The sequence below is a fragment of the Rhodamnia argentea genome, chromosome 4, assembly GCF_020921035.1.
Source record: "Rhodamnia argentea isolate NSW1041297 chromosome 4, ASM2092103v1, whole genome shotgun sequence".
In the NCBI taxonomy this organism is placed as follows: domain Eukaryota; kingdom Viridiplantae; phylum Streptophyta; class Magnoliopsida; order Myrtales; family Myrtaceae; genus Rhodamnia; species Rhodamnia argentea.
The window spans coordinates 14,810,448-14,823,537 of NC_063153.1; the positions used below are offsets into that span (position 1 = coordinate 14,810,448).

A 13,090-nucleotide genomic window follows, 5' to 3' on the forward strand; every position below is an offset into this window, starting at 1 on the left:
TCTGTTTTTTCGTTTGGTTTGGATTTTCTTATGTGAATATTTTCAATTAATTCATAATTCAACATTATTTATGAATTATAAATCTTAATAATTTTTGTATTAATTAATACTATTTGTTATAAAGATAGCTTGCAAAAAAATATAAATAAAATAAATATAAACATGTTAAAAATATGAAATATTATAAATATAAATAATTTAAACACTTAAAAAAAAAATTTTAAAAAAAAAAAAAAAAAAATAAAAATGCACTCCCCCCCCCCCCCGAGGCGGCCGCCGCTGGCGCCCAGCTGCCGAGCAACCTTGCTCGGCGTTGGGGCTGCCGGCGGACCAAATCTTAATATTTATTTTTAAAAATATTTTTGTAAATATTATTTTTAAAAAATTAAATTGAAAAAAAACCCCCTTTTCTCGATCTCATCTCATCCTTTTTCTTCACGGAAAATCCCAAGCCCCCAATAATAAATAGACAATTAATTAAAAAAGCGAAATCGGCTAAAAAAAAACATTGAGCGAAAGGCAAGCCCGAGAAGAAGAGCAAGCCGGTATTTGTATTCTCTCTTCCAGCTCTTTTGTTCACTCATTTTCCAAGGAAAACAGATTATTTTCCGGGGAAATCGCTCGTCTTTCCGATTGTTCTCCAACGAATAATCTCTCATGGCCAGTCTATAGCAGCTCTCTCTCCCTCTCTCTCTCTCTCTCTCTCTACCAAAAAAGGAGGAAAACAACGCACTTTTCACCTCCTTCAATCTGTCTTCCAATCTAATAAGGAGACCCACTTGAGCAATATGATCAAGAATTGATCCAGCAGCTACAGAGAACGCAAAGAGCACGAGTTGACCTGAGGAAACCCATCATTTTTGGAGAGAGAGAGAGAGAGAGTCGTCGGCGGCGGGCTGAAGATGGGGAAGAAGGTGGCGGTGGTGCTGTGCGTGGCGGCCGTGGCGGTGGCGGTGGCGGCGACGGGGGCGGCGATTGTCGTGAGGAGGCAGATGAAGAGATCGGGGAAATGGGCCAAGGCCATGGCCATACTAAAGGAGTTTGAAAACAAGTGCGGGACCCCAATCGCGAAGCTCCGCCAGGTGGCGGACGCCATGACCGTCGAGATGCACGCCGGCCTCGCATCCGAGGGCGGTAGTAAGCTCAAGATGATCATCAGCTATGTGGACAATCTTCCCACTGGGTATACAGACCCAGTTCCCATTCATCAGTTTGATTGCAATTTGTGGTGGTGTTCATGTATTTATGTGTTTCTTTGTGTGTGGTTGTTGTGTTGATCTTGAATTTGTTGGTGGGTATAGGATTGGAAGTTCGTGTTTTCAGTGTACTATAAATTTCACTATTTTTTTTTTCCAATGGGATTGCGAATTTTTTGTTGGGTTGACGGCTTTTAGTTTAGTTTTGTGGATGGCGTGATCGAGAGCTAAAACGGAGATTCTGAGATGAATTCGAAATAAAGGTGATTAATTAACCGGATCCTCTGTTGCATCATTGGGTTACCATTGATTATTAGGATCTGTTCTGTTTAAGAAAAATTTGTCCTTGGTTGTAGGAAGTGTTCCTAGAACGGTTGAGCAATCAGCAAAATCAGTGCTTTTTGCGTTTCTAATCGAAGTTGGTTGCATGTATGCATTACAGAATCCCATCTAGCTTGGAGATGAAATAATGCCGTTGCCTTACCCCAAAAAAATAAAAAAAATAATGCTGTTGCAGTTCAGTGTTGGGATAAGATTCCCTTTTTTTTTTTTTTTTTTTTTTTTTGGGGAGGTTGGGATTTGACTGACTGTTGACAATGAGGGAACGTTATTTTTGACTTGTTGTTAATCGTCCTTATATGTTGGTGGAATGAACTTATAGTTAACTTTCTGATCCAGTGGTTCTTACGATGGAAAGTGTATTGCTTGATGTTCTTTGGAAGAGGTTTATTGAGAAGGCAACTGAGCAATGTACTTGTATCAGGAAAATGATTTGCTCATAGGTTCTTCAGCTGTGGTTTTGTGTACATCCTAAAAAACCTTTTGGTTGATTCTGCGGATCTCATGTATCTCTTCCTCACTGCTCTAGGGATGAGCAAGGATTGTTTTATGCATTGGACCTGGGCGGCACAAATTTCCGGGTCCTTCGTGTTCAGTTGGGAGGAAAAGAGAAGGGTGTTGCTTCACAAGAATTTGAAGAAGTTTCAATACCTCCCCACTTAATGATTGGATCTTCAGAAGTGAGTGCATTTCAATAACCAATAAACTTGAGTTAATTCTGCTCGTTACACTCATTCTCTAATGTTCATTCTATCTTTCAGGCTTTATTTGATTTCATTGCCGCAGCACTTGCAAAGTTTGTTGCCACAGAAGGTGAAGGCTCTCATCGTTACCCTGGTAGGCAAAGGGAGCTGGGCTTTACCTTCTCCTTCCCAGTTAGGCAAACATCTGTATCCTCGGGGACATTGATCAAATGGACAAAGGGCTTTTCCATAGAAGATGCAGTGAGTACTGCAGATCCCAATTTCTCTTAAATCTTCTGACGTAGACTCGAGTATTTGGATATCGTGGAAAATCTTTTTTATAATACAGGACAATAGTGCAATAGGAATCATGTAGCCAACCCACATAGTTGGAAAGGCTTGGCTGTTGTAGTAGAGTTGTGTACGACTGTTGCTTGTATGATGCTTAGCTATGGTGGTTGACATTGTTTCTGACTCTTCGTTCCCATGGTAACTGAGTAGCCTGCAGTCAGCTTTCCCTTGTTTTTAGTATCATATTGGAAACCATGCCTCATCTTTGAGTGGAAATTTCTTGAAGTGTTTTAATGGAAAGTTCTGAAGTTGAGAATTAAGATGGTTCTAGGAGAGCTCGCAGGGTTTAAGTTGATCAAGGTTGTTTCGTTTTTGGCCTTGCATATTTCTTCAAGGCAAAACTTGACCTTGTTCAACGAAGATCAAATCCTAGCTTTGGAATAATTTAGTCGTGATCTACTTGGAAGTGTGCAGTCCTTTTTTCAGTATTCACATGGCTATATGGCGTTTTTGAAACATGATAGATGATGGGACCTGTCTGATGTTTATTGTAGTGGTTCGGTGTTACCTTTTTATTCATATATTTTAGTGCTTCTGGTTTATATTGACTTCATGTTTGTTTGTGTTGATGTAGGTTGGGGAGGACGTTGTGGGTCAACTGACCAAAGCAATGGAAAAAATTGACCTGGACATGCGTGTAACAGCTTTGGTTAGTATTAAATGGAGGGTTGTGATTGTAATTGTTTTGCTGATAAAATATCCTGATTTCTCATCGGAGATTGCTGTTTGTTTATAATTATCGTTGGATCCTTTGACTTGCCATGGTGTAGGTTAACGACACAATCGGAACATTAGCTGGGGGCAGATACTACAACCCCGATGTAATTGCTGCTGTCATTTTGGGTACCGGAACAAATGCAGCTTATGTTGAAAGGGCTCAGGCAATTCCTAAGTGGCATGGTCCTCTGCCTAAATCAGGAGAAATGGTGGGTAATCTTTCCATTATCGGACTTTAGTTTATTTCTAGATTTTAGTCGTGAAAATTTTATCTACTTTAGATCTCTGTCATCATCTTTGGTTGTCAGAATCAGGCTACGGACTTTCATTACCATGCAGAAACCTTATAAATTAATTACCTATTTTGCTGAAATTTGCAGGTCATCAACATGGAATGGGGCAACTTCAGGTCGTCACACCTTCCCCTGACAGAGCATGATCAGGCGCTGGATACTGAAAGTCTAAACCCGGGAGAGCAGGTGACCTACTTTCCACATCCTCTTCACTGTAATTGTTACGGTTTTTTGCTTATGTTTATTTTTCTTGCAGATTTTTGAGAAGATAATATCAGGCATGTACTTGGGAGAAATTGTGCGTAGAGTTTTACTGAAAATGGCTGAAGAAGCTTCATTTTTTGGTGACAATGTTCCTCCTCACTTAAGAGTCCCTTTCATATTAAGGTGTGTTACTGTCATCTGGCATTTCGTTTGACGTCCTTGTGAATTGTGATTGCTTAGTTTATTTGCTATGGCATGTTTGTTTTGATTTTGCCTCCTTGATGTTGATTCATTAAGCTTGTGTCATTCCTGAACCAAAACTTGACAGCATTTTGCCACAACAGGTGATCAGAATTGAAAAAGAAACCATAGCTGTTTCTTGACAATGTCAGGTCAATTTATTTGGTTCAAGATGTGTTTGATCAGTTTTTCATTTGTGGCAGCTGCCAGACATAGTTATGCTTGTATAAAGCATGGACCATAATTGAACAAATCAGTACATCATTATTAGTGACCTTGGCCTCGCACCTGGAGCTTTTACCAAGTCAACCACATGCTTTTCTTCTTATCCTTTGTTTTTAGTAACTATCAGTGAGCTGGAAGTATTTTTTTTCTTCCCTTGAGAGCTCTTTATCGTGCCACTTCTAAAGATGATTGAGACAACAAGCAATTTTCGCCTTCTTATTTTGTCGTCCTTTATTTTTCATAAATGACGTTACAGTTGAATTTTGCGGTTTCAGTTCTCATTACTTGACATTCCCACTCTCTTATTTTGCTTTAAGATTTCTAACGTCTCATGTAGTCCTTTTTTACTAGTTCTGATTTCACAATGCATGCATTGCTGTGATATTTACTGAACTTATCACAAACCTCATTATGCTCGCAAACTGTAATCTGCTGAGTGTTGTAAATCGCATTTAACGAGACTGAAGTGCCTTATGTTAAATCCTGCTTTTTGAGTTGTCTTACTTTGTGTTCCTTCTTATTTCGATCAGCAGTGCCATTAGGATGTGATCCGAAGATTATGCTTCTCCATCACTAAAATTTTTCCAGCATTTTATGTATTTTGATTTTCAAGGAAGTGTTTAGAGCTTTAAATTGCGGTTGTCAAATGTGAAGGACCCCGGACATGTCTGCTATGCATCACGACACATCTTCCGATCTTAAAGTTGTCGGGAACAAACTGAGGGATATCTTAGAGGTATGTTCTGCTTTCTCCATGGAGCGATGAATTACTTTGTTGTCCATCTGATTCTCTGGAGGCTTAATACTATTATGTATCTTTCCTGAGACCCCAAGAAAAAGAATCTTCTTGTGACAGTCCCACGTTGTTTTTAGCATTACTTTGTGAAAGAATATCATCTTTCCTTTTCACATTTTCGTTTTTGTTCCTTTCAACCGCACCCTGTATTCCTCTTGAAAGGAGGGCACAGTGGTGAATACCTTGGCAATCATCTGTATAATTTGCAATCTGTGTCCATTAGATACCCAATACTACCTTGAAGATGAGAAAAGTGGTTGTTGAGCTCTGTGACATCGTTGCCACTCGTGGAGCTCGCCTATCTGCTGCTGGGATAGTTGGGATCCTGAAGAAACTGGGAAGAGACAGCGCAAGGGAAGGAGCAGAACAGCAGAAGTCGGTAATTGCGCTTGATGGCGGTTTGTTCGAGCACTACTCGGAATTCAGTTCCTGCATGGAGAGGACTCTAAAGGAGTTGCTTGGAGAGGAAATCGCGCAGAACATTGTTATTGAGCATTCAAATGACGGGTCTGGCATAGGAGCTGCACTTTTAGCGGCTTCGCACTCCCAATTTCTCGAGGCTGGAGAGCCTTGATCTCTTCTTTCCTTGTATAATTTTTTTTTTCATTTTCCTTGTTCTTGAGACATTTTGGAGAATCTAGAGCTCTTCTTACACCCAAGGAGTCATCGAAATTTAGTCTTGCGGAGCAGAGAACGAGCACATGGGTTATATGGCAGCTCGGATTTGTCTCTTGGAGGCGTGGATGTTTGTGTGCTGCAGCTAGTTGTCACTTTCTTGGATTGTAGCAATGTGTTGTGTGCTGCAGCTAGTTATCACTTTCTTGGATTGTAGCAATATGTTGGTAGCAAGGTGGAGCTCGTGTCTACTGAGCTGGTGAATAAATGGGGAAGTAAAACTGCAATTGGAGAGTTTTTTTTTTTTTCTTTTCGTTGCAAGACCCAAAGAAAAAGATAAGTTCTTGTTCTTACAACGAATAAGACAGTTTGTTCCGGGGGTAATAGAAAGTAGAGATTCTTGGTATTTTCTGTTTGTTAAGATGTTATTTTATTGATGATTTCTGCTTGTCTGAAGTTATTCTCTTGTTGAATGATTGCCCGGGTCATTCAACTTTTCTCTCCTGTTTTGTTGAAGATTTGAATGGGCATTTTTATGTGAAGATCCTTGGTGAGATGCTGCTAGAATAGATCTGGATCACTGAAAATAGGAGACCCCATGAAATTCATCGGATCTGACAAGTCCACATCTTTTGCTGCGAACACGTGGGGATGGTGCAGTGGTGGAGGATTAGAGATACAAAGCGCGGACTCAAACCCGTATGGTGGTCTCTCGTCACATTAGAGGTGGCAAATTGGTGAGTCGGGATTGGATTTGGGTGTCTGATACCTTGGTATGAGCAAAACCGACTCGGTTTGACCCAAGATGGACTCGTTTTCTTTTGATGCGATCCGGACGGCCGTACCAGACTCAACGAGGATCAAACCTGAACCAACCCACTTGACCATGGCGTGCATGCTCTGATTAGTATCTTTTTCAATCCTGCGTTTTGTTCTCTCTCTCAGCTCCAGCAGATGCAGCAGTTCCTCCTCTTTCTGAAGTAAATGATGTCGGGTTGTTCTGACATCAAAGCTATCCAAACCGGTTGGAAGTGAAGATTACCATCACATCAAAGGATTTTATTTCTATCTAATGAGATCAGAATTGTTAGAGAAGATGAGCTTTTATAACTAGCGGCATTGGCATGGCGAGGCGGTACCCAACAGCAGACCACAGCAGACCTTGGGTGGCTCCTCCTCGATCCGTCAAGCCCTTTTGCACACGGAACACCAACCGGCCCGAGATGCGGCGGTGGTTGTCGCCGGAGAAGTAAAAGATAAAGAAAATTTCTTCCATGGCTTTGCTTCCTCTGGGATATTCTGCCGAACCTATTTTCAACTATGATAATTTTCTTCACCAAAAATGATAAAAGACTCGACATACATAATGCGATGCTCGATTTTTCCTCTCTTTTTCTGCGTCTCCCTCCCGCTTTATGATGCGTTGATGGAAGAGATGAGTCTTTTCAAGAACTTGAACATCGCATAAGTTCACATCAATCACGCACATTTGCACGCGTATGACATTGTCTTTATCGCAATCCGTCCGAGAGAATCGCTGCCGGTTGTCGTCGAAATGAAATAGTTCGTCAACTTCCATATCGTACGAGGTAATTGTCACGCGATTAGTCCGACAAAGTACATCGAACAATTCATGCAAACCACTTATCATCTACATAGCCATAAGGGCCATAGCTAACATAGCTAAGGTAAGAAACAAGAAGCCCTGGCCTTGAGATCGTCGACGTTCCTCATCCTAGCGCATCTCTTCTCGGAGTTGTTGGTCCTGACGGCGCATCTCTCCTCCATCTCAGTGACAAGTTCACATGTATTTCTTCCATGCGGAGGCGATTCAATCCTCAGCTTTGATACCAAATGACCAGGGAACACCGAACAGATGAATGGGTTTTCCGATCTTGGCGAGGTTGAAGCCATGCTAAGAAGTATAAGGAGGAAGAGACTTAGAAAAACTAGGTCTCTCCAAAAAATCAGAAACTTAATCGTGTGTCAAAATTAAAGACTTGGGAGTATTTATAGCCTAAAAACCTAGGACCCTTTTCAGTAACCTTCAAGTAAAGAAGAGACCTAAATTACACGATTCGAATAAGTACCGATGATCGTCGAATTCTTAATCTAGATAAAAGCAATCCCAAAAATATTCAAATAAACTTGCCGATAGAAAAAAAAACATGGAAAATTGTCCAAAAAGCCTAAAATCTATTGTACCATGGTTAATTTAGTCTTAAATCTTTCAATTGTGTTAATTTAGTCATAAAAATTTTGATGATTTATCATCAATTTAGCCCTAAACCTTATGAAGTTTTGCTAATCTAGTCCTCAACCTCTTGAAAGTTTGTCAATTTTGTCCTAAACTTATAATGGCAAAAACGACTACATTGACAAATTATCAAAAGTTTTAAGGACTAAACCGGCAAATCGTCAAAATATTTGGGACTAAATTGGTACAATTGAAAGGTTTATGACCGAATTGACAAATCGTCAAAAGGTTCGGGACTACATTGGCACAATCAAAAGGTTTAGTAATGAATTGGCCACTGCACAATAGGTAGAACTTGTTGGGCAATTATCCTCAAGAAAATATGTTTTCGAATAACAAGAGATAATTTTGAGGTTTTCAGCGAGAAGCAGGTTGCTGGTATAGTGTGACATTATGCAGTGAATGTCCAGGTTAAACTAGCTGGTGACATTAGTGAGCAAAAACTAAATGGTGGGTATGTTCCTACTGCATTAAAATGTGAAATCCGTAATATTTAGTCGCATTATCAAACTAAATGTGATTAATATCACACTGACATAATGAAGTAAAAGAAATTGTTTTGGAGACAGATTCCACTGTAGTTGGTTTGCAATTGGGATTTCAACTTAGCTAGCTATTTAGGTTTTCTGAGCCGGCTTCGCCCAATCAAAGAATCAAGAGCAAGACCGGCCCATATGAAAGCCCCCTTGGACAACCTAACTAGAGACATGGTTGTGTCCTACCTAGTACCTAGCAACAGTAATCTCCATAGGTCGAGCGCTTTGGGAAATTTCAAGATACGAGGATGCGCTGAATCTTCTTTACACATACTTTCTCGTACTAAAAAGTTTGAACTTTTAGGTTGGATATCATGACATAAGCACAGAATATTTCGCAGAAAACGAATGATTTGAAATATATTTTCTTAAAAAATAATCATTTGTATCTCTTACAAAAATGAACAAAAAATATTTTCGCATTCTCTGAAAATGTTTAGACATAAGTTATCGGTTATAAAGAAAACATTTGTTATTGGGTAATTATTTCAAGAGATATAAGCAATCATACTTAAAAAAGTATTTTTTAAATCATTCATTCTTCACAAAACAAACGGAATCATAATATCAAAGCCCAATTCAGTATCGCTCATGCTTGATGATATGCATCATGCGGGGTCTCCGTTCATTTTTATCTCCCGTTCATCTTTCATGAGAGGCTTCTGTTTGCCATTTCATGAGGATGCCTTCTTGGCCACGAGGATATAAGTAAGCAAAGACAATCAAAACAACCATAAGCAAAAGGGTGCATGGCCAGACAAATGGAGTGCCAACTTTTTATCAGTGTCCAGCTCAAGTACGTTGAGCTAAAACACAAACCAATCCCATATATTAAAGCCATCATTGTAAACTAGGGACTATGGCAAACAACACAAAAACAAGAAATTGGAAGGAAGCGCGGCCTCAATAGAATGGAGCATCAAAAGGAAGCTTCCCTTTTACTGATCTCAATTTTGTACTAGTGGGGGCGGCCTTGACGGGCTCGTTAACTTCGGACCTTCGAGTCGCGTGTTGTGCAAAACACTAACGGCTCAAATTGGCTGTTCGGCGCCCGACACGAAACTCTTTATGATAGAGCAGAAAACGGCGGGTCTCAAGCGTTGGTCGCCCCTCCCCACCTATTTATAGATAAAGAAAACCACGGATAAGTGCTTGATTGCCGGTGCATTGTATATATCGATGACGATATCACTTGTCCTAAAACGTAAGTGGACTTACAAAGTCGAGAAATCTCCATTTGCATGCGGATCAATAACCATGTGCGGACATCCTTTTCCACAACAAGCAACTTAATTTGACTTCCATCAAGGAATGTCTTCAGAAGGTGGTCAAGGATAAGGCTACCACCTTCATGCGTGTTAACGACATCTCCAGAAATCGAAGAATGCAGATTTCTTGGGGCATCTCTCCGCGTTTTTGATTGTTTTTGGGAAGTTTTGTCCTTCCTGTTATATTTTGGACCATGTGCTTGGGCTTTATCTTATACGCTACTTGGTCACTTTGTACGGGTTCTTGTATAGTCCCAGTTTGGTCTCGGTTGATGGCCTCTGTGGCTCTTGTCTAGTTAGACTTTTTCTACCCGGCGCTTTTAGCGACACTCCGTGGTTGGGAAGGTTTGTTTTGTACTGCGCTTACTCAATATATATATTACCTTTACAAAAAAAAAATAATAATAATAACCATGTGCAGAAAACTATGTGCGGCCACATTTGTTGAAGAGGATCCCAATCTGAAGAAAAAACATCTCAGCAAAGATCTGTGTGCGAGAATTCCATCAAATTAAACTTCATATTATACCTCTATAATATAACAAATAATTACAAAGAAAAAGAAGAAGTAGAAAATCATCAGGTGGAAGAATGGTAGGTCGTCTCGCGCCCTTACTTCTCCCAGACGGATGCTCTTACAATATGAAGACAACATATGAAATTGAATCAAGGTGGATTTAGCAAACTTAAAAAAAAAAAAAAAAAAAAAAAAAAAAAGTCTAGGAAAATTAGGAAAATACAGGTGGTCACATGGTGGGATGTGATGGCATTGAGCTGGCATTGCCACGTGATGTACGCAACCATCTGCATCTCCTCCACCTTCCGTGCCTCTTGGCATTGGATGATGATGTGCCAGTTCCATTTTCGTATGCCCTAATAATTCAACTGAATTTGCTCCACTACTCCATTTTAATGAAATCATTTTCCAAGAAAGTCCTCAACTTACTGTACGAGAGTTAATTCGATGACAAACCTCTTAATTATACTAATTTAATTCTAAATATTTTGATGATTTGCCTATTCGGTCACGTACATTTTGAAAATTTGCCAATTGTAATCTTAAATTTATTATTTGGATATTTGGCCGGAATGACTACATTGGCATGTCGTCAAAAATTTGAGAGTGAAATTGACAAATCATCAAAAGATTTTTAATAAAATTGGCTCAATTGAAAGTTTTATAATTAAATCGATACAATTAAAAGATTTAAGAATGAATTAACTCCATATAATAGGTTTAGGAATTTTTGGATAATTTTTTTATTTTAATTGAGCATGGAATATATAATTTCTGTTTATAACTCGAAACGTCCAGGGCTTTTCGTCATAATTGAAATGAGAATAAATCGAAAAACAAAGGGAAAAAAATGCCACGCCTACGCGATACGACGTCGTACCTTAGGAAGATGTACTGTCCATGATTCGATGGACTATTTGAGAGCCTCAAATTTCAAGCGCAAACCGCGCTCTTCCTTCCGCGCCAGGCTTCGTCTTCTTCCTTCTCTCCTTTCGTCATGTCCAATGTGCCGTCTACCGACTAATTCTTGAGTAATAAATTTGGTTTGCTGCTTGTACACTTCGACAATTTGCATCAGTTTATCCCATTTAGCTCTGCGACGGAACCAGAATTCCCGTCCCGATTTTAGAATTCCACGTGTCGTTTTCAATCCAAGCTTACCCGTGATCACGGGGTTTCACATGTTATTTCCATGCATAAGTTCTCCGTTCACTCATCGGTTTATATTTTTGGAACAAACATTCTGACATTCTAACGAGGTGTGTTCGAATACGCTCGAGACGAAACTCCGCGATGAGGACATTGGCATCTACCCATAAACCGAAACGAAAAACAAATGGCGACGTTTCGCATTCGTGTTTAGCTTATGTCGATGAATTATGAGCCCGTCTTAGCATGGCGAGAGGCGCACGATTCGAAGCTTGTCGGACTACGCAACCATCGATGGTCCAAATTAAGGTTTAAGGAGCCGCATAGGGAACACCTAGGTTGGATTGAATGCAATCACAAACGCACGTAACCTATGGCCTTAAGCAAATAGCCAAACCGCGAAGTCAATGCGTATGAAATGGACGTGACCATTATCTTAAAGGGGGACGACATGCTGCACGATCTTCTTCATTAGGTGGAATCAAACGGTTGGTGGTGATGCGTCTGTATTTTATGAGGCTCTTTCCTTTTTAAGCGCCTAGCGATAAAATTTCGCTTCCTTCTCGTGGAACGTTTGAGTAGCCATTAAGCTAGGTTTCTTTTATGATCAATAGCGAAAAATAGCCTATCTACTTTGGTCAAATGTGTAATATCGTATCCCAACTTTTAATTTATATAATGTGGTCCCCGAACTTTAGCCCAATATGCAATATCGTGGGCTTTCAATCTATTCAATGTGATCTCTAAACTATTAGTAGATGGTCAATGTAATCCTAAAGTATATAAAAATATTTAAAAGTTCAGGGACCACATTAAGTTAATTAAAAATTCGAGAACGACATTACATATTAGATTAAAGTTCAATCACTATGTTACACAAATTAAAAGTTCCTAAACCATCTGTGTCATATCCTCGAGTCGCCCATCTTAAGATGAACTTTAAAATAAGTCAATTTGCATATTTGATGCAAAATTGAGTCCGGCCGGGACGATGGTGTATTGGATTCAACCAACTCACATGCCGAATATATAATTGAGCGAGGCATTAATTTCGTATTGAAATCGCAATCTACCCCTGCTCAAAGGAACTTTGAGGGTTACATTTGTCGATATATTGGGTAAAAATCTTACTCGGTGTTCTTGAATAAAGAGATTTATGTGTATTCACAAGATTAATCAAACAAAAAAAAAATTGTATTCTACTATTATCATAAAAGAATAGGGCATGTTTATTTAACTTCAACAAAAGTAAAATAGCGTCCGAATTTATGAAAAAAAAAATTTGACAAAAATGATATGTGACTTTATGTATAAAAATTTTTACATGTCATGGTAAGTTTGAAGTATTTCTGGTTAAAAAAAAATCAAGTACATGCACCACAGAAACTTAAATTAAGGGCACTTATATTTCGCAAAAAATGGATGCATGAAAATGTTTTCTTAAAATCGATTGCTTGTGTCATTTACAAAAGTAAATGAACAATAAACATCTCCATCGTCCTTGAAGATGTCAATATAAGTTGTTGTCGATAATGAAAATGCCTTTTTGATTACGAAAATAAAAAGTATATATTTGTTTTATTGATTAGTTATTTCAAGCAATAAAGCGATTATTTTTAAAAAAATATTTTTTCAAATTATTTATGTTTTTTTAACAAAATAATCGGAATCTGGATAAAAAAAATAAAAATCAATTCAGACACT

At 39.0% G+C, this 13,090-nt stretch overlaps 1 protein-coding gene across 2 annotated transcripts; it reads left to right on the top strand.

Annotated features, from left to right (window-relative positions):
• The first annotated feature begins 528 nt into the window (after positions 1-528).
• On the top strand, positions 529-5,784 carry LOC115749111 (hexokinase-1-like). 2 transcript variants are annotated; one of them, XM_030685806.2, is made up of 9 exons: positions 530-1,183; positions 2,065-2,215; positions 2,297-2,479; positions 3,144-3,218; positions 3,340-3,495; positions 3,667-3,765; positions 3,836-3,966; positions 4,903-4,984; positions 5,268-5,784. In XM_030685806.2, exons 1-9 carry the CDS (start codon positions 903-905, stop codon positions 5,616-5,618), a joined length of 1,509 nt encoding a protein of 502 aa, XP_030541666.2. In that variant the 5' UTR covers positions 530-902; the 3' UTR covers positions 5,619-5,784. The 2 variants fall into 2 exon arrangements, with proteins under 2 accessions (XP_048133243.1, XP_030541666.2); XM_048277286.1 differs by lacking the exon at positions 4,903-4,984 and having other exon boundaries at positions 529-1,183; positions 5,268-5,327.
• The last annotated feature ends 7,306 nt before the right edge of the window (positions 5,785-13,090 follow it).

Excerpts from the sequence above, each read along its gene's own strand:
- LOC115749111 (XM_030685806.2), top strand. The coding sequence starts at position 903 with ATGGGGAAGAAGGTGGCGGTGGTGCTGTGCGTGGCGGCCGTGGCGGTG. Across the intron at positions 1,184-2,064 it reads GTGGACAATCTTCCCACTGG|GGATGAGCAAGGATTGTTTT; the intron begins GTATACAGACCC and ends TCACTGCTCTAG. Across the intron at positions 3,496-3,666 it reads TGCCTAAATCAGGAGAAATG|GTCATCAACATGGAATGGGG; the intron begins GTGGGTAATCTT and ends TGAAATTTGCAG.